The sequence below is a fragment of the Cryptotermes secundus genome, unplaced genomic scaffold (assembly GCF_002891405.2).
Source record: "Cryptotermes secundus unplaced genomic scaffold, Csec_1.0 scaffold4039, whole genome shotgun sequence".
In the NCBI taxonomy this organism is placed as follows: domain Eukaryota; kingdom Metazoa; phylum Arthropoda; class Insecta; order Blattodea; family Kalotermitidae; genus Cryptotermes; species Cryptotermes secundus.
In genome coordinates, this window is record NW_019726353.1 from 47,883 (window position 1) to 72,388 (window position 24,506).

The 24,506-nt window shown below is 38.6% G+C and overlaps 2 protein-coding genes and 1 long non-coding RNA gene across 5 annotated transcripts in view; 2 read left to right on the forward strand and 1 right to left on the reverse strand.

Annotated features, from left to right (window-relative positions):
* LOC111864225 (protein nanos) overlaps positions 1-4,359 on the forward strand; it is an 11,238-nt gene extending 6,879 nt beyond the window's left edge. The window contains exons 1-4 of one of the 3 annotated variants that reach the window (XM_023851312.2): positions 225-357; positions 656-755; positions 2,273-2,841; positions 3,616-4,359. In XM_023851312.2, the coding sequence (XP_023707080.1) occupies positions 2,304-2,841; positions 3,616-3,908 (831 nt within the window). In that variant the 5' untranslated portion in view covers positions 225-357; positions 656-755; positions 2,273-2,303 and the 3' untranslated portion in view covers positions 3,909-4,359. Of the gene's footprint in view, positions 1-224; positions 358-652; positions 756-1,678; positions 1,946-2,272; positions 2,842-3,615 lie in introns of those variants that run through there. The other 2 variants (XM_033751349.1, XM_033751350.1) reach the window with 2 other exon arrangements.
* Positions 4,360-10,294: 5,935 nt separating this feature from the next.
* Positions 10,295-15,327, reverse strand: LOC111864228 (thioredoxin-like protein 1). Its single transcript, XM_023851319.2, has 6 exons — positions 14,917-15,327; positions 14,668-14,824; positions 14,455-14,565; positions 14,223-14,345; positions 11,205-11,365; positions 10,295-10,607 (listed from the first exon to the last, which is right to left on the reverse strand). The coding sequence occupies exons 1-6, from the start codon at positions 15,012-15,014 to the stop codon at positions 10,397-10,399; spliced, it is 861 nt and encodes a 286-aa protein (XP_023707087.1). The 5' UTR covers positions 15,015-15,327; the 3' UTR covers positions 10,295-10,396.
* Positions 15,328-15,633: 306 nt separating this feature from the next.
* LOC111864229 lies at positions 15,634-24,061 on the forward strand. The gene is made up of 2 exons (XR_002842755.2): positions 15,634-16,121; positions 21,499-24,061. It is a non-coding gene; the product is annotated as an uncharacterized LOC111864229 (long non-coding RNA).
* The last annotated feature ends 445 nt before the right edge of the window (positions 24,062-24,506 follow it).

Here is a 24,506-nt window from a genome sequence, read left to right on the forward strand (position 1 = left end):
ACAGAGAGAGACACACACAGAGGCACGCGGTAATGCAGTTGGTGAGGCACTATGCTACAAGCCGGAAGGTCGCAGGATCAAATCCCAATGACGTGGATTTTTCCAATTTATCTAATCCTTCCAACCGCACTATGGCCCTGGGGTCAACTCAGCCTCTAAATTTTTTTTATTTATTCTATTTTTATTTATTTTATTTATACAATTCTATAAGGTAGTTTGCTGGCATAAGAGCTGTGATGCTCTTTAAAGACGTGATGGGTCCCTTCCACAGCGGGAGGTTCCTCTTAGTTTTTTTTAGGTCAGCTGGCCAGTATCTTCGGAGTCTTCGATTGTGCTGAGGTTCAACGAGTGGCTGTAGTATGTTGTTTGGGTGATTTGCTAGTTTCTTGTGGTGTTTTTCTCTGATGACGTCTGTATATTTAGATCTGTATGTAACTCTAACAGAAATGAGTACAAGGAATATTCTTGGGGGAAAAGGGCGGCCAGCACCTAGGGCTGACAACCTTGCCGCCATCTATAAGCCGATTGTCTAGAAAATGTGGGAACTTCAACATCTTACATCCCTATGGGCCTTCATGGCCTCTTACAGGGATACCTTTAATTTTTATATAGACACACACACACACATAAAATGTAATGTAATGTTATTCAGCAGCCCCTGTCCCAGGTTCATCCAGAGATTCTCTGCGACTGCTATATCGACTAAACCAATGTCAGAAGAAGCCTAATTACAGTGGCCAACACCATCCCATCAGGTAAGCCATGCACATGATTTGCAAATTATATAATGAATTAATTTGATAGGCTAGAACATGCAGAACATATGGGGGGATGACAAGATGCATACAATTTTTAGTTGGAGAACTTGAAGAGATGAAACTACTCTGGAGGTGTAGGTGTGATGAGAGGATCTGTTTTAAAGATATGGGGTGTGGATTGAATTCCAAATGGCTAATGGAAGGATCTAGTTATGAGCTGTTGTGAGCACAGTAATGAACATTTGGGTTCCATGAAAGGTGGGGAAATTTTTGGAACCAGTTTAACAACTCAGCTTCTCAAGAAGGACTTCACTTGAAGGAAATGTTCATCATGGGATTCTAAAGTTCTATGTATTTTTATTGTTTATGTAACAATGATGTAAATAGCTGAGACTAGATGAATTGAAAAGGATGTGGAAGGGCATAGTCAGTGAATATTTCAAGGCATTATCCTGACTGACACTCTCATGGAAGGGCAGGAAAACCATGAAAATCCTCAGAATAGTTGGCGTTCTGGCCAAGTTTGAACTGGACATCTCCTGAATACAAGTCAGTAGTATTACCACTTGGTTCAAGTTGGTCAGTGCTCTGTAATGGTAGAAATGTCCAATTGTACTCAACATAATTATCATACATTGAATTAACACTCATTTTGCCGATTTTATATTGACTGTCCTACTTGAAATTCTCAACAAAGTAACTTTTGATTTTAATTCCTATAACATTAAGCATCATGTAGAGTAAGCAAGGGTTCTGCTGTTCCACTTAATTTCTTCATCTTCATTTTACTTGAGATGTTGAGTCTCTGTCAATCTGTCTCTAAACAATCATGATTACAATTTCTTACTGAAGAGCCCAATAATCTTTTAAATTGGATGATATTGGTAGAGAGCTAAAGTACCAAATACTTGCTACTTGTTGGAGCTGCTATTCATGCTGTGGTGGTAAACAACTACCACAAACAGCTGTAAGGAAGTAGGAAGTGATAATGTTCTGTGTTGAGATTCTAGAGCTTTCATTTTGACTCCCAAGAAGTATACATGGAAGGGCAAACGGTTTTGTTTTATTAAAATGTCTGACAGAATGACTTCACGTTGTAAACAAAATAATACATGAGAGCTGTGGATAAATAGAAGTTTTATTTTCATCAGATACTGAACCCTGATTATGATACATCATTGGCCAAGGTAATTAACTCCATGAAGCGGAGTTCTTCTTGAGAAATTAATAGTTACTTAATTAGACAAGACATTCCCAATTTTTATGAGGGGTGGTGATTGTGGTGCTGTGGAATGATTAGTAATTGTTATGTTGCTTTCTTTCACTGTGTGATTAGGAGAGATGCTTTTTTATATAATGGAATAGGTGGTAAATTTAAAGATCTATGTGAAGCTGTCATAACAACAAAAGGATTTACTAATGACATTATTTGTTTACATCATTGACAGTGGAAAAGTTAAATGCAGAGATCTCTAACAAAACTGGTGTCTGCTGTACTGTGGGATATGTTTCAGCCAGCAGAAGCCTCTTGTAACTGCTTCACTTATGTCCTCACAACTGCAAGCAGCCTCGGTCATGGCAGGGAACAACAGCTGCATTGCACAACAATACAGCTGTTATGTTTTCAACCAAAACATTTCGGATCGTACTTCTGTTCAGCCATGCGCAAACACTCAACTTCCTGAGACACTTTACAGCAACGTGGAAAACTCTTCCAATAATGAAATAACACCCACTCTTTCATCCAGTGAGGAAATGTCATACGAAAAGTTCAGCACCAAAGAAATGTGTATGATTTCTGAGATGACTCCTCTAACCCCACATGGTCATACATCTTCTGCAAGCGAAACTTCAAACACCACTAATAAACAGAATGAGTGGAAGCAGACAGAATATTTCTATATTAAAAGACAGGAGGAGAAACAGTCATTTCAAGACTCACATGCCCCTGTGACCAGTTGCAATAATGGCAGTGCTCATGGTGCCAGGCCCAAGGCATACAGCAAAACAACCGTCACTGCATCCAGGACTTCTGTTTCAGAAGACGTGACCAACTGGGCATTGCCTTCAGAAGGTTCAGAAGGTAAGCTCAAGCCTGTAGTATATAGTCAGCAAATTGTGAAATGAAACTTGAGATTCCATAAAATGTGGTATACAAGAACTTCTACTTCATCACTCACTCACTCATGGACCTAAGCCCTTCTTGAGAAGCTGCCATTTGGGCAGCCACTTCTACCTCATATAATATTACAGTGTAGTGATACAGTAAGTGGAATTTTATTTCCATCTCTATTTCACTTTTAGTATAGACCCATATTATTATTATTATTATTTATTACTCATGGAGCTGAGCCCTTCTGGAGGAACCACCAATTCTGCAGCTGCTCAAGAATTTCCCAACATTTTATGGAACCCAAAGGTTCATTACCATGTTCACAAGAGCCCTCCACTGGTCCATATCCTGAGCCAGATCAATCCAATCCATACCATCCCATCCTATCTCTCTAAGATCCGTTTTAATATTGTCCACCCACCTATGGCTTGGTCTTCCCAGCGGACTATTTCCTTCTGGCTTTCCCACCAATATCCTATACGCATTCATCTCCCCCATTCGTGCCATATGCCCTGCCCACCTCATCCTCCTTGACTTGATCGTTCTAATTATACTTGGAGAAGAGTACAAGTTATGAAGCTCCTCATTGTGCAGTTTTCTCCAATCTCTCAGACCCATATTAGCAACATATATTTTAGAAAAGAAAACTGCTTCACTGCCATAGTGTATAAATGACTTTTGCAGTTGACATGCTCTAAAGCGCTACATTTATCAGAAGCAGTAAGGTGATGCTGATGTCTGCAGGACGTCGTCAGTGGTGCTCCTTCTGTGCCAAGAATGGAGAGCCAAGAACAGTGGTGATGAGCCATACACTATACAATTCAGAGACCAACACACTTCACTGCCCCATTCTGCGTGCACACCACTGTGAAGTCTGCAATGCCACAGGTGACTTTGCACACACCCGCTCATACTGCCCTCGCATCCGCATGCTACAAGGGGATATGGAGTCTACCATAACTGCCCTCAAGTCCACTAGAAGACAAGCCAGTGGTAAGGTGCGAAATAATAAAGCCATCATGAAGTTACCAAAGTAAGGTTTTAGACAAGGCTGTTTCATTACACATTAGCTGTCAACTCTTCAGCCTCTCTTATATCAAAATAGCTGAAGGGTCAACACTTAAATATTCCTTTTGTGTGAGATCACTTATAACAAGTTACTTTAAATATTAACCTCTTATTAATGCAATTTGATTTTGCCATTTAACCTGGCAAAGAGAGAAGTTCCTACCTAAATTACACAGACTATAAGCATCAGGTCTTCATTTCTGTTGCATGAATGAATTGTGAATGTTCTTCACGTGTATGGTGATAACTGTTACAAGATTTCAAGTATTATTATATTCTGAGTTCACTGAATTTATGATCTGCAATCAGAACGAGGGTATCAGGGTGGTTAACATTTTTCAACTTCTGGATTTGAGGTTCTTACAGCAGTGACTGTGAAGAATATTATCATCTGTGATGTAACACCATGTAGTCCAGTGGAAGTCTCCCAATGTGCCTCCATCTTCAGGGTCAAAGAGTAAGCCAAGCAAGAAACCAGCATGAAGCTGGCCACAAGTAGAATAAGACACTTGCTGTCCGTTTCTTATTGGTTTCCTGCATGGCTTCCACTTGACTCTGGAGATGGAGGCAGCATATTCCTTCAGAAGATCAGTGAAATTCCACTGGACTAAATTATATTACACCCTAAAGATACACTATAAAAACATCAGTTGTATCACACCTCACATCACTTCAGTACAGTAAATGCAAAAGTATATGAGAATTTTCAATTACAGAAAAAACATCTGTTTCTCATGAATGATCTTGTGAAGTATATTTCTTTTCTTTTTTTGTTATATTTATTTAATGGCTGTTTTTCCCTGTGTGTATATTTATCAAATTTTTATTCTCATGGGTTATGATTATTGTCCCTTGTCAATTTTTTGCTCAGATTCATGTATGTGAATTTTGTTTTAGCTGACTGTAATGATAAGCTATGTTGGCTTACTTTTTACTCCATAATGAATAAAGCCTGTCTTAAAAATGCAGTTTTAAATACTGAGAGTAATACTGTGAAAATATACTGGGATGCTAGAAAGTGAATGGAATTCCTTCAAGTGCCTGAGCATTAGATGATACTAATACTACTACTGCTGCCACCCTTGAAAGTTATGTTGTAAATCATGAGATTTCATTATTTTTGGAGAGAAGTTATATGTAGGTTTGAGTTCAGTTAAATCTTCAGTTGGAATTACATAAGACAGTTTGTTGTCCAGAAAAAAGCACGGCGATTAACGTATTGCCACAGGTTTGTAAATAGACATGGGGTTTTGTTGATAATTGGATTTACTAAACATTTATATCTTTTAACTACAAATGACTATAACAGCCTGAATGGTTTACACACTCTACAAAGATCCCTCTAACTGCAGCATACATAAAATCTTCTATCTCTTCACTAGCCATTGCTGGATAATGTCTCAAAGCAGTGGAGATTCTTCAGCTTCTGGCTGGTGAACATCTCATAGCTAACTTTCAACTGCAACTCACTGGCTTTAGTTTGTATACAGACTGTATAATTTTGGGGCCAGGACAAAACCTTGGGGCATCCTTGCCACTATTTCTCTTAAAGTAAATTCGCCTTCTACCAAAACATAAATGTTTTTCTTTTAGTGAGAAAAGAAACAATTAACTTAATGAGACTTGTCAGAATTTACAACTCTGGTAACTTATAATATAGTAGGCCAGAGTGCCATGTTGTGCTGAGGGCTTTCTTGATATCCAAGAATACACCAGCTGTGAACATATTATTGTCAAAATTTATGGTGGCATGATCTGCCAGCTTCTTACATTGAAGTGTTATGCTATGATTTGTTGAAAAGCCATACTAATTTGAATTTAGCAAGTTTCCTTCCTCAAAGTGTTTTTAAATAGTTAGTAAAATCAGTTTCTCAAATAGTTTGTCCATAGTGGACAAGAGGCTGATCAGACATAAGTTTTGGGGAAATTTTTTGTCTTTGCTGGGTTTCAGCCAAGTTACAATTTTTACTTTCTTCCAAGGTGGCGTTCGATAAAGACTGCAACTGTTTAACATACATCTGCAACAGATTCACAGCTGTCACATATGAGAAAGTTTAAGGAATTCTCACTGTGCTGTAGAGTGGGAAGTTGGCTTTCAGGGAACATTCTGAAGAAACAGATATGATGAAAGAGAAGGCTGGCTTCAGAGGGTCTGCAAAATATTTTGTGAACCTATGACCTATATCAAAAAACAAACTCTGTGGCCTGTAGTCTGCAAATGAATTATACTGACTGACTGAGGGACCGCCGTTTGTTGGCAAAGTTAGTGACAACTTTAGTGGATAGAGGGTGTCACGTGGTCAGCGCAACAGATCCCCATGGCCATTAATTATGGTTTTCTAGACCACAGCAGCTATTTCCCTGAAATAGTTTCTCAGCTACCTCACAAGGCTAAGTGGACCCTGTTGCAGACCCACTTCTTTTCAGAAAATCTCTGGATCTGTAGGCAGGAACTCTGACCACTTGACCATCAACCGTGGAAAAGATGTAAAACTTCAGGAGACTGGTACTTTCCAAAGTAAGTGTTCTGTGTCACTTCACATCTCACTCAGTTGATTCATTTGCCTACAGTGCTGCTGCTGATTAAAAAAGAAAGAAAGAAAACAAAAGGAAGGTGAACACTTGAGTATACCTAACACACACATACACTTCTGAGTAAAGTACAGGTTACAAGAACCCAGTCTTTCTGAACACTCATATGTGAAGAAGATTCATTCTCCTGAGATGTCTCAACCCATATAGAGAAACAGTTTATATCATTTTTAAATGGAAAAAAGGAAGTCAAATTTAGATAGAGGTAATATATGGCTTCGTAATTTATAATTCATAATTTATACTGCTTAACCTTTGCTGCCGATACAACGGCATTAAATAAATAATGGAAATAATGTACATTTTATTCAGACAAACTGTGAAGAGTTCCGTGTTCTGGGATGTAATGCCATTCTAGTGTGGTAGATCTGGTAAGCTTCCCAGAGACTACATGGCATCACATTTCATAGTCACCAAGGTGAGAACCTCAAATCTAACTGGCAACTTGACTTCACATAACTTGTATATTTGCAGATATCTGTTAAAAGTTAACAACTATAAAAACATCTTTTTGCTGGAACCATCAATACAATGTAAGGTAAAGCTATCCCTGTAACAGGTCGTGTAGGGCCATACGGCTTTCAGATGCTCCCATATTTTCTAAACAGTCGGCTCATGCACTGGCTGCACTTTACCCCCAGGATGATTACTAGAGGCTGAGTCAACCCCAGGGCCATAATGTGGCTAGAAGAATTAGGTCAATTGCATCAATACATCCACATTTATTAAGAATCTGACAATTCTTCACTTTCTTTTCTAAAAGAACATTATATATTTCTGACTTAAAACTTTGCAGACTGGCAATTTAAATATTTAAATCACCCTGGGGACCGGCATTTATAAACGTACTACCCTAACTTGTGCACTGTTCCTTCGCTCTAAAAATTAATATAAAATCTCCTAATTAATTTTATGAACAAAAATTTTTGAAGAACACTTATCAGTGCTCCTAGAAGTGCTTGAGAGTGTGATATTTCTGGAAACATTCCCCTTTGTGAAGTGGCATTACATAGAACTTGCAAATATAGGCAGTCATACTCCTTTTACTGTGAACTGCGCAAACATGGCATTGCCTAGAAGGATGCTACCCCTTGGAATGTTCACTCTTCACAGTTTTCACAAGGGCATGTTTCCGCATCGCCCAGGGGGGGTCCACATGAGGCCTGTGTGGGGTGGGAGTTGATGGGTCCGGTTGCACTAAGTCTGTGTCTGACTCTCATTCTGCCGCCACCATCTGGTCTGTAGCCCAGGCCTTTGCCACATTCAGCAGAAATGCTTTGTATTTCAATTTCAAATCAGGGTTTAGATTTTTGTAAACCAAAAATGAATTTAAAATGGCACAATTTATAAGCCACAAGGCAACTTTCTTTGTCCACTTTATTGTTTTCCTAGAAGAGAATAATAGGCCAAGTATTGATTGGCTCTATCAACTCCCTTCATGAACATATTATACTCAGAAATACAAATAGGCTTCTTTACTTGTCCATGTCTCCTTTGAACATCAACCATGCTTGAATTGTGAATTGTGGAAATCATATTCACAAGAGTATCCCTCCAAGACTGAAGAAGAATATCCCCCTTCCTCCTGAATGTGGTTTCACCATGTTTCAGGGATTTAGATTCCTCTTTCAGACCTGGAGGAAGGCCTCTGCCTAATTGTTCCACAAACACGTACTTTTCTCAAGAGAAGGTATTCTGCGGTTACCACATTGTTATAATAACTGTCTTGATAGACATGGTAATTTTGATAAAGATAGGATTCCAAAACAGAAACAATAGTTTCTTGTAACTTTTTACCTTCACCATAATAAATTTCTAAATTTCCAATATAGCCTGAAGTGCTTTGTAAGTTTCCCAGGATCATATGTTTGCATACAAAGCCTTCCTCTCCAAGGAATCACAAATTTTTCCAAAGACAGTTGTTGGTTTGGCTTATAAACTGTCTGAAATTTCTGAAAGAAAAAGTTTAATAAGGGCTGAATTTTCAAAAGCCTGCTTGTTGATTGTGGTTGCAGTTCATTATTATTGAAATGCAAACATGACCAAATTTGTTCAAATCTCTTATGGCACATTAGTTTGCCGAAAATGGGAATTTAAAAAATGGATCTGTTGACCAATGCTCTTTTAGATTATCCCTCCTTGTATGCCCCATTAGAAAGATTATTGCAAAAATTTTTCTCGTTTCTGCTGAAGTGACATCAGCCCACTTCAACACCTTATAACTTCTGTCATACTCTTCACGGTGTTGGAGATAGTATCTGTTAGTTTCTTGACATAACATGTCAAGGAAACTATTCCAAAAAAACAGTTCTGCTACTTCAGACACTTGCGTTAGGTCCGATGGTATTTGTTTCACCCCTGGATTTCCAGTAAACTGTACCAAAGTAGGCGTTTTGTCTACTTTTCCCCATGTGGCTGTCCCCACAATGTTACTACCCGCATTATCGTCGGAGCTACTGTCACTTTTACTGTCTGTGGCTACAATTCTTTGTCCCCTGTCAGAGTCACTATCACTACACGTCTCACAAGGCGCATCAGATAGCTCATCGGAGAACAAGTCAGATATTTCTTGTTCTCCGAGAGATCGCTTGGTCTTCAACCACTTTCGTCCTTGATCCATATTGCACTACTAACTTACTGCCTAGTACATACAGCTTGAAGATGAACATAGGCATTTTCCTTTGGAGTGGGATTGGAAAACAGCGATGTCATGTTACTAACTACTAAGAAAACATTCAGGAGGTCTATTACGCACCAGTTATGCATCTGCATGGCACCAGAGCAAAGTATAGTGTGTTGCAACATAACATGTCCTAAAATCATAATATTATGCAATCGGTCCGCAAACTGTTAAGGTGAAGCTTTTATAACTATTATGAAAAAATAGTAACTTTCCAACCTGATTACAAGCTACAGTTTGGAGATCCTCTTAAACATGGTAACCAACTGCTGAAAACTTAGGAGCAGGAAATTTGGGACTAAATTAAACATTTTATTGGTAGAGTCTTTCACATGCTCTCATCAGAATAAGTGAACCAGCAACTTGAAACATAAGGTTCAAGATTATGGTGTGGTCTGTACAACTGATACTTTCATTTCAAAACAAAGTTTCACATCCAGCAGGGCAACATCTGAATGCAGGTCTTCCTTCACAACAAAGAGATGAAGGATCTGTCAGTACTTCATTCTTGCCAGAAATATGCCATTGGAATAATTCCCAAGCTTTCGTGTATCTAAGATAATAATTTTAAACATGTGAGTACCTTCAATCATAGCTCAGATACTTAGTCAAAGGTTTCCCATTGCAGTGGCCCAGGCTTGATCATGGTTTGGGTCATTTGAGATTTGGTGGCACTGGGGCAGGTTCTCTTTGAGTATTTCAGTTTCCTCTACCAATTATCATTCTACCAGTTGCACCATTCATCCCCCTGTCAATGCTATATGGTTTCAATACTGACAGTATCTTACATATAAAAGCAAACTTCCTTCTGCTACTAATAAACATAAGACCAACATCAGCTGCACAACCACGCTATAATTAAGTAGAGAACTGAGGACTCAGAGAGGTAATTTCATTGAAATGACATAATGGACACTCTACAGAGACAGTTTCAGATACGAAATCCTATTTGATGTAAAAAAAAAATCAACATTCACATTATTAAATTGGTTGTTCTGAAATTTACACATGGAGCTCCAAACTGCACAATCCATACAAAAATCATATCCTTTAACTTACATAACTCATAAATTATGGAAACTGTACAATTTTCAATCTTTTATTTCATATTGCTTTACAACAAGATATGGAAACAACCCAAAGAATTTTATAATGGTGACAAGTAATCTCCTTGCAGAAACACATCTAATGGCTTTCACCCTTCTTGCCAGCAACACGTTTGAACTCGCCCATGTTGGTGGTTGAGATGGGTGAGCCAATGATAGCAAGATGATCAATCTGTGTTGTATCACTGCCATTCTGGTTATCCTTAATGAATAACTGGATGTTTTGAACGTTCTGAAACTTGACGTAGCGCAGATTTACAGGTGTGCCTTCCAGTTCTTCTGGGGTAACTCTGTGAAACAGAGCAATAGCATATTCAAAACAGTACAACTTGGTAGCTCTACTACTACATTATACCTAATTACCTTGGGTAACAGATCTGGTCTTATGATCATAATTTCAAGGGTAGTTTCATCATCTGTGTGCTGATACTTCTATTAAATTGCATTCATCAATTAGCAGCTTTGTAGTATGGTTTGACAAAATAACTTCTTAAGAAAAAGTAAAGTTATCTCTGTACCAGGCTGTGGAGGCCCACAGGGTTGTGAGACATTGAGGGTCCCACATTTTCTAAACAACTGGCTCACAGATGGCAGTAAGGCTGTCAGCCTTAGGTGACAGCCGCCCTTTACCCCCAGAAGATTTCTGGTACCCATTTCTATTAGAAGCTGAGTCAACACCAGGGCCATAGTGCAGCTGGAAGGATTATTCAATTGAAAAAAAATCCACCTCATCAGGACTCAAACCTGCGACCTTCCACCTTGTAGCATAGTGCCTCAACCAACTACACTACCACATGCCTCCTAATTACTTCTTCAATGCTTGCTAAAATGAACAAAGGTACTGAAGTGTCACAGTACTGTTACTTGACAGTTACTGAGATACATACTGAAGTTCTTGAACAGCTTGATATGAGTCAGCCATGTCAAAATCAAGTGTTCGTGGCTGATTTATAAACAGTTTTATTGTCTTAGGACCCTTATCCTGTGGAGCCTTGAACTTCAGCGCGTGCACCTTCACCGCCTGTGTGAATGTGATAGATATGATCAGCTGAAACAACACAATCTTTATGTTACAAACATTTCTAATTAATGTTTTGCGTATTAATAAAAATTCTAGTTATTTGATTATTCAGTTAACAACTTCATAAGTTATGCAATATTGATACAGTAAGTCTTATGGGCTATGTCCAGGTAACAGTATGTCCTGTGACTCAAGGGACCACGGAACACCATGGAAAACATCAGTCACTTAGTGCCACACATGAAATTCAAAAGACGTATCTTTCCAAATACAAGTTAGATGCATTACTGCTGAATTAACATTGTAAAGTTTATAGCAGGCCTATTATTACATTTTAAGTAGAAGTGAATTTACAGTAAGTTTTAGTCTGTAATGTTATGGTTCAATTTAGCAGAGAGGTTAGTCTGATTGACTACACAATGGTCTTCATGGCAGGTTAAGCCACTGACATTGTTTAACAGCTGTGAAATGTTACCGCATAAAGCTGAAATTCATTACTGATTACCGTAAAAAGGCAAAAACTGCTAGAATCAACCCCCTTCTTCCTGTCTCACAGCATGTAAACAAGTCTTCTAATATATTTCAAAGTTCTGAAGCAAATAATTTGCTGTGTGCCTACAGGACACCACACCTCTACTTTTACACTGTGTGATGGTACTTACTGAAAGACAAGAGGACTTTCTTCACTCCATATTCACACAATTTACATACTGATATCACCACTAAGGAGACCGCCTCTGTGGTCTAGTGGCTAGAGTTCCTGGCTACAGATCCTGAGGTACTGGGTTCGATTCCCGGCGCTACCAGATTTTCTGAATAGTAGTGGGTCTAGAATGGAGTCCACTCAGCCTCGTGAGGATAACTGAGGAGCTATTTCAAGGAAATAGTGGCTCCGGTCTAGAAAACCGAGATTAACGGCCATGGAGATTTGTTGCGCTGACCACGACACCCTCTATCCACTAAACTTCGCCAACAAGCCGTGGTTGCTCAGTTGGTATAGTCTGCTTGCAGACTCAAGCCATGGAGTTTTTTTAAGACCACTAAGGTGAGATCTCATCAGTTATGAACAGCAGATGTGGATCCATGACTGCTGCGCACATTTTGTAACAACCTGTTACATAAACTGATTTCTTATGCTCATGCACATATGTTACATTATATAAACTAAATTCATGCAGATCCCAGTGAAACTCCAGTTCCTTGCGTCAAGCATCTTCAAAATTTGTGTCTGAGGATTGCTCTCTAATGGTGCCTGAGTATCTTAAAAACTTTATTCAGTTAGCACATTCCTCTTGGATATTTTCTTCTTGTCACAAACTGAACCTATGATCAACCATTTCTTGACAAATTTCAGTATGTGTGACTTTGTGGGAACTCATTATACTGGGAATTTATGAACGAACCTCTAACTGTACTATTTGTCAAGTTTCTCCTTATTAAGGATTCAACCATGAAAACTTACTGTTGAACTGTGTATCTCACTTTAAGAGTACTGAATCCAGGCCTCAAGATAAATGATTTGAGCACAGCACTGCTTGCTACCTGCTTTTACACTGGTTTTTCTTGCTTGCCTTATTCTTTGTCCCTGAAGATGGAGACAACATGTTCCTCCAAAATGTCAGTTGACTTTCAATGGACTACATGGCATTATATCCCAAATGACAGAACTCTCAATACATCTGTTAACTGTGCAATGAGTCACCATACTGGGAAGTTTCAGTGATTGTAGACAAACATTATGTACACTCTGTTCACTGGGTTGCACACTTTCTTACAAGCCATGTCGGTATTCAAAATAAACAAGTATAGAGTAAAGAGAGTCTTCATGTTATCCAACAAGTGCCATTACAAAGCATGAAAGTACAGGTGTGGTCTGCTGTGCTGTAAGACCGTGGTGAATTATTTGCTTCAGAACTAAAGAATATGTTGCAGAACTTTTGGGGGTCAATTAAAAATGTTGTCATGATTTTAGTGACTACAGATGGGGTTTGGACTCACAATTGGATTTACAACTTGTGACTAAAAGTAAGGATTATGCTCTCACTGTTCTATTTACTTCACAAATCACTATAGGACATACTAGCTCTTCTCAGTCTGTTACAATCTTCACTAGCCAGTGCTTGGTAGCAGCTTCCAATGGTGGATGTTCCCTTTCTCTGGGTGCCTGAACTGTCCCTGGCCTCAGCTACCAGCTTCTCACAGTAACAGCTCACAACAACTGAACCCCAGCAGTTATCTAACTCACTCACTTACTAACTGCAACAGCTAATTGGCCCTGCTTATAACATCTCAACATGGACCACGCAGAAAACTGTTCCTCTGTTGCAGCGCATTTGTTGCTGTGGAAACATGCTTGTTTGCAGAGCCATTACTTAACATCAGCTGTTGTATAGTAGCTTATTTCACGGTCGCTGCCTAGCAAGAAATCTACATGCCACAATATATATGTCAAAAAGTAGACATAAGGTATATCTCCACAACAGAGGGATTTGTGATAACATGATATATCTGACACATTTTCAGAGATATATCTGTTGTCCTAGCATAGGAGCATGAATGGGTGTACACACACATGTAAACACATTTGGCGGTGGAGAAGTGTTTCAGTCAAGTAATATAGTCTACTGTGCATGTAAAAATAATTCTGTGAGAGTTCTGGGTGTATGTATCATCATGTGCACATATGTTGAAACAGATTCGCGAACACAGTTGCCATATTTGAAAGATATATATATATATATGATATCAGAAAGCACTAGATACTATGTTTTTAAAATGAGACTGAGGTACTAATACTAATAGAAAACTGCAGACATAAAATGTAAATAATTATACATGCTGTACTACAGGCTGCTTCCTGTATAACTTACGGAATACACCGCACCTGTTCATCACAGTCTGATTTTAGGTATCCACCACCACTAGTCAAGCAGTGAGCAAATGGATGATCATCCGACTCATTCAGACATTCACACTGTTGCTTATGGATAAATGTTGATAGATCCATCTGTAAAAACAACACTGCTATTGTACATAAAAATATCAGAGTATCAAATACTGTAATGTAATGTAATGTAGGCGTATAAAACAAACAGAATGCTTTTACAAGAACGCACATGGCCCTGAAATGCACTATCCCCATCCTCTGAATCCTCGCTACCATAGTATTGCTGAATTTTGTTCTCCAGGGATGTGGGATCCGCCCCTTGGACCCGATCCACTTTCGTCTGAAATAAGCAAATTCAGACACATGCTAATATGTGCACACCATTTACAGAGAAACTTAAACCGGCTTATATTCAAGGTTCACATTAGTTTATTAATCGTACTTTATTCCTGTAGAATATAAATGTCGGCATGGCAGATACCCCTTGGCTAGCTGCCGTCTCTTGACACTTGTCAACATCAACTTTAAGGAAAATGGCGCGCGGATACTTTCTTGCTAACTGTTCAAACACCGGGGCGATCCTCTGGCAAGGGCCACACCTTAGGGCAAATAAACAGAAAGGTCGAATTAATTTATGGGAGCATTTTAACCTCAAAATTGAATTACTAAGCACTCCCTACACGGAACTCACCAACTAGCAGTATAGTCCACCACTACTAATTTCGTCCCCGAAGAGGACATTTCTCCTTGAAAATGGCTATCATCATTGATTACACGAACACTACCCATATTCAAAATTATAAGATTCGGATTTAACTGTGTAACTCCTATAAACACGATAAATAACAACAATAAACGTGAACTACTACAATGACTGGCAACCACCGTTACATCGATATTTCACAATCACGTGTAACTATCGACTCATCTGACATGCTAAATCCACGGATAACACAGGACTCATCCGCACTATCATCGAAAAGTTCATATGCTAAGCATCCAAATGAAAACTATAAGTAACTATTAAGAATGAAGTCTTCTTGGCTGTACAGCCGTGTAACTGAAGGCAGGCAGACGTTTCAGAGGTACACGTCTTCATCTTCAGAGTCAAAGAGATACCTCGCCAACATGCCACTAGGCACAATAGATCACTGTGGTCGCGGTGCAAGGGCCAAGAAAGCCCACCCCTTAAACATTCAACATGCCACTAGCTACAGCTGGTTCCTTGCTACAGCGTTTTTTTTTTTTTCAGAATCGCCGGACTCTTCCGGACCCAAAATCTTGTACTCTGGATTACTATGTACATTTCACCATTACCCACGTAAAAACATTATATCCAATAATGATTGTCGAGGAATATCATGAATATGGTAACCGTGATCCCTTTATTTGAGGAGCTATTATTCAGGTAGCGGGGGAAAAAAAAAGCATTCAAGAAGTTCAATAATGAACGTCGCGAATCGACTTCAAGACTTCAAGACTAGCAAGGAAAGTAGAACTCAGAATAAAATAAGGCCGCTGTGCTACTGATCACAGGACAGGGAGACAAATATCTTTCTAACAAAGGAAAGCAGCTCCATGTTCAGAGGTTATGTCACAAAAAAAAAAGGCAATATATTTATAAAATAGTAAGTTGCGCTAGGGCGTTATGGTGTACAGCCTATAAAAGAACAGAGATATAAATCACCAAAACAGCTGTAGTGGGCAACACTTAAATAATTAGAGAAAGCTATAATCAATAACCAAAGGTTGTGAAAGTTGCGTGGTTAATATTTGAAGCAGATACAAATATTATGTGTTCGGACATTATCCATCATCACAAACTTTTAGATCTTATTTGAAGCAGATAATCGAAAGTCTATTGCGTATAGGGATACAGATCTGTGGAATCTAAAAGTAGGTTGAAAGGGTTCTCCTCAGAACCCTTTGTTCTCTTACAAACTACCATTATTTGTTTATATATTTCTGCCAATATACTGGGTGTAACTGAAAGGTGTGGACAGATTTTTGGGCACAAGTTCCACATGCCAAAATGTTAACAAATGTTCATCCACAACATGTGTGTGGAGACATTTGTTAGTTATGGCTGAAAGAGTAAATTTATACTTGTACAAGTGCTCAAAATGTCCTCCATGAGATTTCAATTCACGCCTCAACACATAATGGACCACCAGATCCATTCGAAGATGCCAGGGTAGTTGCGGATAGTCTGGCAGGTAACCACAATGTAATTGTGAAGTATCTCTTCGTTGCCAACAGGAGCCGCATACACCAAGGTTTTTAGTTGTCCACACCAGTAAAAATCCAGAGGATTCAGATCTGGTAAACGTGGATGCCATGCAGCGAGTCCTCCTCTACCTATTCATTGGTCATGATACATGTTACTGAGAATATCTCGCACAGCACAGGTAAAATGTGCTGGAGCACCATCATGTATTCTTTCAGCTATAACTCACAAATCAAATGTTTCAAGACATGTTGATATGGACATTTTTCTTGTTTTGGTAGGTGTCCGAAGTTCGTCTTCACCATTCAGTTACATCCTGTACATAAGCGGCCTCTGTAGTCTAGAGGTAACGTTCCCACTTGTAGTATGCGGGTTCAAATACCCGGTGGAGGTCATCAAATTTTTAAGGGCAGAAAAATTCAGGGAACAAGTCCTCCGGGAGGGACTTTAAGCCGTGGGTCCTGTGTCGTAGCTTTACAGCACGTAAGAGAACCTCATATCTCCAAAGGAGGTCACTGAGCTAAATTGCGGACGTTTCCCACCCAACAGCAGTCTCTAATACCTCTGGTAGATGGGGGAAGCATTATAGATACCTCTCAGCCAGTAGAGCCGGTCTCGCTGGCTGGGCGGGAATGATGGTAAGTACCAATACCGGTAGGATATAGAGACTGGTAGAAATCATAGAGGGAAGCACAATGGACCTATACGGGTCTACGTGCATGGGAAAAACCCACCCTCTCCAAATAACTACATCCTGTACATTACCCTAACAGGAAATTATGTATAAACCATCAACCTAGTTTCTTCTTCCTTTCTAGCAACTGCTTATGGTGAATTACTGTGGATTTTATTTACGTGCATGTCAAGATGGCTCAGTGTAATTGCTTCTTATTAAGCAATCACCCTTCAGAAGTAAGAGGAGGCTGGAGAAAATAACACATTTAGCATCTTTATAATTTGTACCAATCACCAGTTATTGTGGTGATCATGTAAAAGGGGATGAGGTGATTGAGACATAACCATAAGTGGAAGTAATGGGAAATGCGTACAAAATTCTTTTCTTAAAACATGAGGCAAAAAGACCAGTTGGAAGGTTTTGTGTATAGAATGCGGGGTAATATCAAAATAGTTGTTTGGAGTATGGTGGAAGGTTACAGATTGGATTCATCTGGCTCAAGACAGGAACCAGTGGCAGGCATTTTTTAATTCTGTGGGAACGTTTTGATAGCTGAGACACTGTGACTTATTTTCCATTGAGTGAGATGTAATTTTGTTTTTGTGTCTATAATAAAAGATGAGAGTTTCTCTGAATGCTTCCTTTTAATTTGTTGGAGTTACCATTTGGGTCCCTGATTCTTGCCATGTGCCGCGTCATTTGAGTAATACTAGAATAGTTAAATCGCAAGTTGAAATATGATAATTCTTTTGTGAAGGCAGTCATGCGTTGCCTTCGGTGTTTCTTCTGGTGCCTGGAAAACTTAATAAAATTGATCAATAAAAATTCATATTATACGTGTAATGTGTATATGGAAAGAGTTCCAGTTGGTCAGCCAAAGATGCCTTCAATTTGCTCACGAGGAATGTAGTTAAGTAGTTAAGGTATTTGTATTGGACAAGGTGAGCTGAAAGTATAGTTATATTGTGAAATTAATATGCCTTTCAAATTAGATTATGACTAGAGTTTCCAGTCTTTCTGGATAGAGTTCTCTTGTAGCTGAACTTAGTAGCAAGTAAAAATAGAACACTTTTGAGTCAGTGTCATACTTAACTGATTATATGACTTTCTTCATAGGGGACCAATTACTTGCTGCTTATGGGGAAACTGGCAATAACAGCAGGAATATGTGCTTTGTCATTCCATGTATTCACAAATGAACTGGAGTACAAAGTTTATGTAAAAATACCTTCCCTCAATTACAGTATTGTACCAGTGGTTATCACTGGATTTGGCACCTATTTTATAGCTACTATGTTCTTTTAAGTCTATTCGATGGCTGTGCATACACTTTACCTTTCTTTCTGTAAGTGTTATTCTCGTTTCAAACTGCATAATTTTATTTACTGTTATGCAGGAATCTCTGATTTTTGCAGTTCTCTTTCGTTGATGTAATACTTTGAGGCACTATGCTACAAGCTGGAAAGTTGTGGATATGAGACCCAGTGAGGTCGATTTTCTGCAATTTACCCAATCCTTCCAGCTGCACTATGGCCCTAGGGTCGACACAGCCTCTAACAGAAATTAGTATCAAGAATTTTCCTTGGGGTAAAGGGCAGTGAGGGCATGAGGCTGACAAAATTACTGCCATCTGTGATCCAGCTGTCTACGAGTATACATAATGTGAGAGCCTTGATCTCTCAACCCTATGGGCCTTCATGGTCTCTTAGAAGGATAGTTTTAAGTTACCTTTATATTTTTGTTGTGAAGGTAAAAACAATGTATAAAGAGGTTCATGCTTCAGAGAGCATATGATGGATATATAATTCCTGATCACAGTGGCCACACGGTCTAAGGCATGAACTGTTTTTGCTCGCTCGAACACTGGTATTGTGGGTTCAAATCCCACCCAAGGCTTGGATGTCTGTGTACATTTATTCTGTGTTTATATTGTTCTGTGTACAGGTAGCGGCCTTGTGATGGGCTGATCCCCTGTCCAAGGAGTACTACCGACTATGTGTAGATTAAGAAACTGAAAAGTGGCCACATTGATAAACAGGAGGGTGGGCAGGTCCTTGCCCCCTCCTTCACTTCTTTCCAGGCCACAGTACATGTGACTGGAACACTCAGCTGCCACTTATAGTGCAGAACATTAAAATAAGCAGCAGTTCCTCTTTTAAATACTGGTATACAGCCAAAAAAAAAAAATGCAAGATTTTAAGTGATACTATTTACAAAAATGGAGTGAACATATGGCAAGGTAAGGTTTTCCATGTGCCATGAAGACATATGGGGGAGTGGACGTATGACTGCACCATTCTTGACATCAGCACTAGATGCAAATGAGTGGTAAGCTCTATGCTATTAATTTTAAGTGCCTTAAGTCTTTTATTCACATGTTTATTTCCTTGTCATTTTGAAAGCAGTTTAAAAAAGTATTTAAAAGAAAGTGGAAGTCATAAGTTCCTTTCAGGTCTCTTTTGTTCTTCATCTCGTGGTGCTGGCAGTCAAACCTGTTCTGACTTCACATAGTCATTCCATCTTTTCCAAAGTCTTACTTGGTCTGCGAATCATTTGGCTTTTAATGTAGAATCTGTTTCAATATTCTGTCAAATGGTTTATCCAGTTTTTTCTGTATTCATCAATTTTGTGCTGATAGGTTGAATTCTTTCCTAATATCTAATAGTATGGTGACCTGTATACCTATTCCTAGGTAACGGGTTGGTAAATATGAAGGCAAATCGAAAAGTCTTTGCCCCTATTTTTTTTTTAGCCACAATAATATACATACAGAGAAATCAAAACACAGGCAGTGTTCTAAGTACCTTTGACTATCTTTCCACATAGTCACCACCCAAGTTCAGGCATTTGTCCCATCGCACCACTAGTTTGGAGATAACGCTGTTGTAGAATTTGACCAGTTGAGCGCAGAACCACCGCTGGACAGCGGTTTTCGCATTGTCGCAAGTGAACCTCTGGCCTGCCATGAAGTTTTTCAGTGGACTGAACACATGGTAATCACTGGGGGCGAGGACTGGACTATATGGTGCATGTTCCATAATCTCTCATCTCAATGACTGCAGTCGCACACGGGGATTCTTGTGGACGATGTGGTTCTCCTCCATGACAACGCCAGGCCTCATGTCGCAAACAGGACCGCTGCCCGACTGCAGTCATTCGGATGGGAGATTATGGAGCATGCACTGTATAGTCTGGACCTTATCCCCAGTGATTACCATGTGTTTGGTCCAATGAAGAAGTTCCTGGCAGGCCAGAGGTTCATTTCCGATGATGACACGAAAACTGCTGTCTGGTGGTGGTTCTGCGCTCAATCAGCCAAATTCTACAACAGTGGCATCTCCAAACTAGTGGTGTGATGGGACAAATGCCTGAACTGGGGTGGTGACTATGTGGAAAAATAGTCAAAGGTACTTAGAACACTGCCTGTATTTTGATTTCCCTGTATGTGTATTATTGTGGCTGAAAAGAAAATAGGAGCAAAGATTTTTGATTTGCCCTCGTACATTCCTGCAAAACAAGCACACATGACAATAGAAGAACATCCATTGCTAGGCAATGGACCAGCAAACACGCATTCTTGATGATAGAAGACGGAGTTTTCTGAGGGGCCCATGCCATGGAGTTATAAGAGGGCAGACTCAGAAGATGGGACTGAGTATAGAACAGTAGTTGAGTGTATTCAAGTAGAACAGTCAGAGTCGAGAATTGGGCCAAGTTCTGGAGATGGAAGTCAAAGGTGACTGAGAAAAAACGGCAAGGAATGAGGTGGTGAATAAGAGACTCCATGTGCAGTTTGAAGTTACAGTCAAACTGTGAAGAATCTGTTGCCAGAATATGACTAATGAGGACTGAGGACCCTAGTGTGTGTGCAGCAGTAAACTGGAAAGTGTGTAGAATAGCGATAGCTCTGTTACCTTTAACCCTTAACTGCGTGGATATATGAGGTGCAATAAATCCAATCATCCAATCCAAACCCCATCTTAAATCACCCCAACATGTGACAGTATAGTTTTGTTCACTCCTGCAGTTATGAATGACACTATAAGACATTCTTTCATGGTTATTTTATGATGCTTTCTGTATCACACTGTATAGCATCAGATGGTAGAAAGGTAGGTGACTGATGATTAGGAAGGAAGTAGTTGTGACTTTACAGAGGTACTATTCCATCATTTGTCTCGTGCGACTAAGGAAGACTATGAAATCCTCAGTGTAGCCAGTGTCCTGGTCAAGATTTGAGCCAAGGACCTCCAAAAGGTGTAGTGGGTTGCTGCATACTGTGGAGTGTTTAGAATTGAATCAGAAAAAGCTGACTGTAACTTATCTCCATATATTTTATTGGAATAAGAATGAAATTATTTTCATTGCAGTGGAAGACTGTGAGAGAAATGACAGCTCAGCAGAGAAACCATACTTCATGTCAAAAAACCTGAAGAAAATTCTTCATAAAAAGAACAAATGAAGTTGCGAGAATGATAAGCATACCGCGCTAACTTAGAGATGTACTTTTGCATTCTTGATATATTTATAGATGTTTACAATAATTTCTTTACTAGTCTTCTTCCATTCTGTTATGTTTACATGTTCAGATGTCACTTGTCAGAATGTGATAACCAATTGTATGTAACAGACAATTGCCTACGCTCTCAGACATTAACGCTTCAAAGCCTGAAATTAACCTATTCACAGCCGCAAGCGCATGTGCATGCGTGGTGTTATGAAACTGTCACCAAGAGTGTATAAAGGCACAAAGGTTACATCCACATGTTAGTATTTTATCTAAATGGCAACTGTTCATTTGCCCTACCATGGCCTTCTGCATTAACAAGTTACTGTATACTGATATCTGATTGAGAAATTTTTGATCAGTATCATTGCGGATGTGGAGTAATTTTTAAAAATTCAGTTTCTGCCTTAGGAAAACCAGTATGCCTGTGCTACAAAGACGTCTCAGGAAGTAATTGCTGTACACTCTGGAATCATATGAAATGAAATGCAGTTTACTTAATATTGAACCATGTGGTACATATAGTAACCGCTGTACTTTGAAGGGTTGCTGTCTGTTTGTTACTTATGTTGAAGCTGTCACTCTTAAGATTTCAAATATAAACTGTTTTATAATTTGCAACAGTTGTGCCACAATTCATGCCTTCAGATTTAGAACTGTGTTATTTTAAGGATGATGTTAAGAGGATTAGAATGATGAGAAAGCTTGAAATATATCTCAAGCTCTGCTTATTTTGAATCATTTGGTTTCCATGGTCAACTTTATTTTATGACTGTTTTAATTAACTACCCAGCTCCATTGGTAGATAATTAAAATAGTCATAAAATAAAGTTGACTGTTCTCTTCCCTGGACTTGACACACACAGACTGGAGTGGAAGGCCAGAGAACTGCCTGCATCTGGCTGTTCCTACTTATTAAATGCTTACAATTAATCAGGAGGATGAACCTGTCATTAAAACTATACAAGATTATGCCTATTTTAACACCAGAAAATAGAGGCTTCCTTTTTTCACGATGTCTTCCAATAGATGCAAGTATTTTGATATCCAGTCCGCAACAATTTTTTTAAAAATAGTAATTGCAAATTAAAGAAATAATGTGATAAATAATACATTTAAAGTATGTCCATTAATCAAAATGCAGTGTCATTACAGAAATCATATGGAAAAGATCTGCCTGCAGATAACGCTATCTGACACTGCTTAGAGCAATTTCAAGAGACTGTTGTGTTCTGCATCGAAAAGGAGCAGGAAGAGCTTGATCAAATCCAGGAAGTGTTTTCTCATAGTCCACAAACTCAAATAGACAAGCTTCTTTGCAATCAGGTGTACCACAGATGACTGTTTTGAGGATTGTTCATAACTACTTTCACCTCCATGCCTAAAATGTGTAGATTGTGCAGGCTAAGCCAGACGATAACCCCCAACAATAATTTAGAATCACCCCCACACCAAAGGAACATCGGGCAGAGTCAACTTGTCCCATCTGACCCGGTGTATTCCTGCTAAATCTGACTTCTATTTTGATATTTCTTCTGCCACTGCCCTGAGTGACCTCGTTGTATATATACTTCTCACATTCCATGTACCAGATCTCATGTCTATTTTCTTTTGGTCTGGTCATCTCTACAAGGAATCTGTCCATGTCCGCAGCTTCATCCAAATTTTTATAACACGCTGTAAATGTGTAGGCCTGGAAACCATAATAGAAGTATCTTAGAAAGTTTCTTCAGTTACTTTTTCGTTACTACCTTTCCAGTTAAAAAGGGGTTGTAATTGGGACAGGCCAAAATAGTAGACAGTTTTTTTTTCAATACTATTCTACTGACATTTATTTACAATTTATAAACATACAAATAACAATTTATAAACTTCTGACTTTAGAACATACAAACATCTGTTTATGAAACTGTGACTTTATAATAATACAAATCTGTTTATAATTATGAAATAGAATCACAGGGTAGTCCTAATTATATAAAAAATAAATTTTGATTAACACTTATTAAATGTCTCTATTATGAATTCTGAAACTATAAAATTTTCACATGAGAATTCCTACAAGAATCACTAATAACTCAGCTACCTTGACTGACAACATTTTCATCGATAATAGAAGGAGTTATGACATAAAACCATGCATAAGTGGACAGAAAATCATGTAACAGAAAGAGAGAACTTTTCTTAATATGTAGAGACAGTAATGATATTAATCTCAAAATTTATTTTAAACAATATTGTAAAATACTAAACAGTGTTATTTCAGTGGCCAAAAAATTACACTATTGCAAAATTATTGCTAATTCTAATAATAAAATAAGAAGCACATGGAAAATAATAAATGAAGAAAATGGAAAAATAAAACAAGACAAAGGTAATTATTCTATAATGACAGATAATAAAATAATAATGGACCAAAAACAGAATTGCTGATGTTTTAATAACTATTTCATATCTATTGCTGATTCCATTAGATTAAATAATACTAATCCCATTAATCCAAGTATAATCCCTCCACCTATTTAACAAATTTTTAAAAGACCCTTTACCAAAATGAGCTGCCAGTATACCTCAACACATGAAATCGAGAAAATTATAAAAAGTGATAAAGACTAAAGACTCTTTTGGGTATGACGAGATATCCAGTAGAATAATAAAACAGAGTACTCCATTTATAATTTCTCATTTGACATATATTTGTAATGTGATGCTGCATTCTGGTGTATTTCCAGAAAGATTAAAATTTGCCATAATCAAACCTTGCTTTAAGAGAGGCAGCACACAAGAAGTTTCCAACTACAGGCCTATATCACTGTTAACTTCCTTTTCAAAAATTATAGAAAAACTTGCGTATTTGAGGCTAATCACTCA

Bases quoted from the DNA above. Each gene is read 5' to 3' on its own strand.
- LOC111864228 (XM_023851319.2), bottom strand. From the start codon at position 15,014: ATGGGTAGTGTTCGTGTAATCAATGATGATAGCCATTTTCAAGGAGAA. The intron at 14,566-14,667 runs GTACGATTAATA...TGCTTATTTCAG, and splicing joins TTATATTCTACAGGAATAAA to ACGAAAGTGGATCGGGTCCA. The intron at 10,608-11,204 runs GTATGTATCTCA...TCTGTTTCACAG, and splicing joins CAAGCTGTTCAAGAACTTCA to AGTTACCCCAGAAGAACTGG.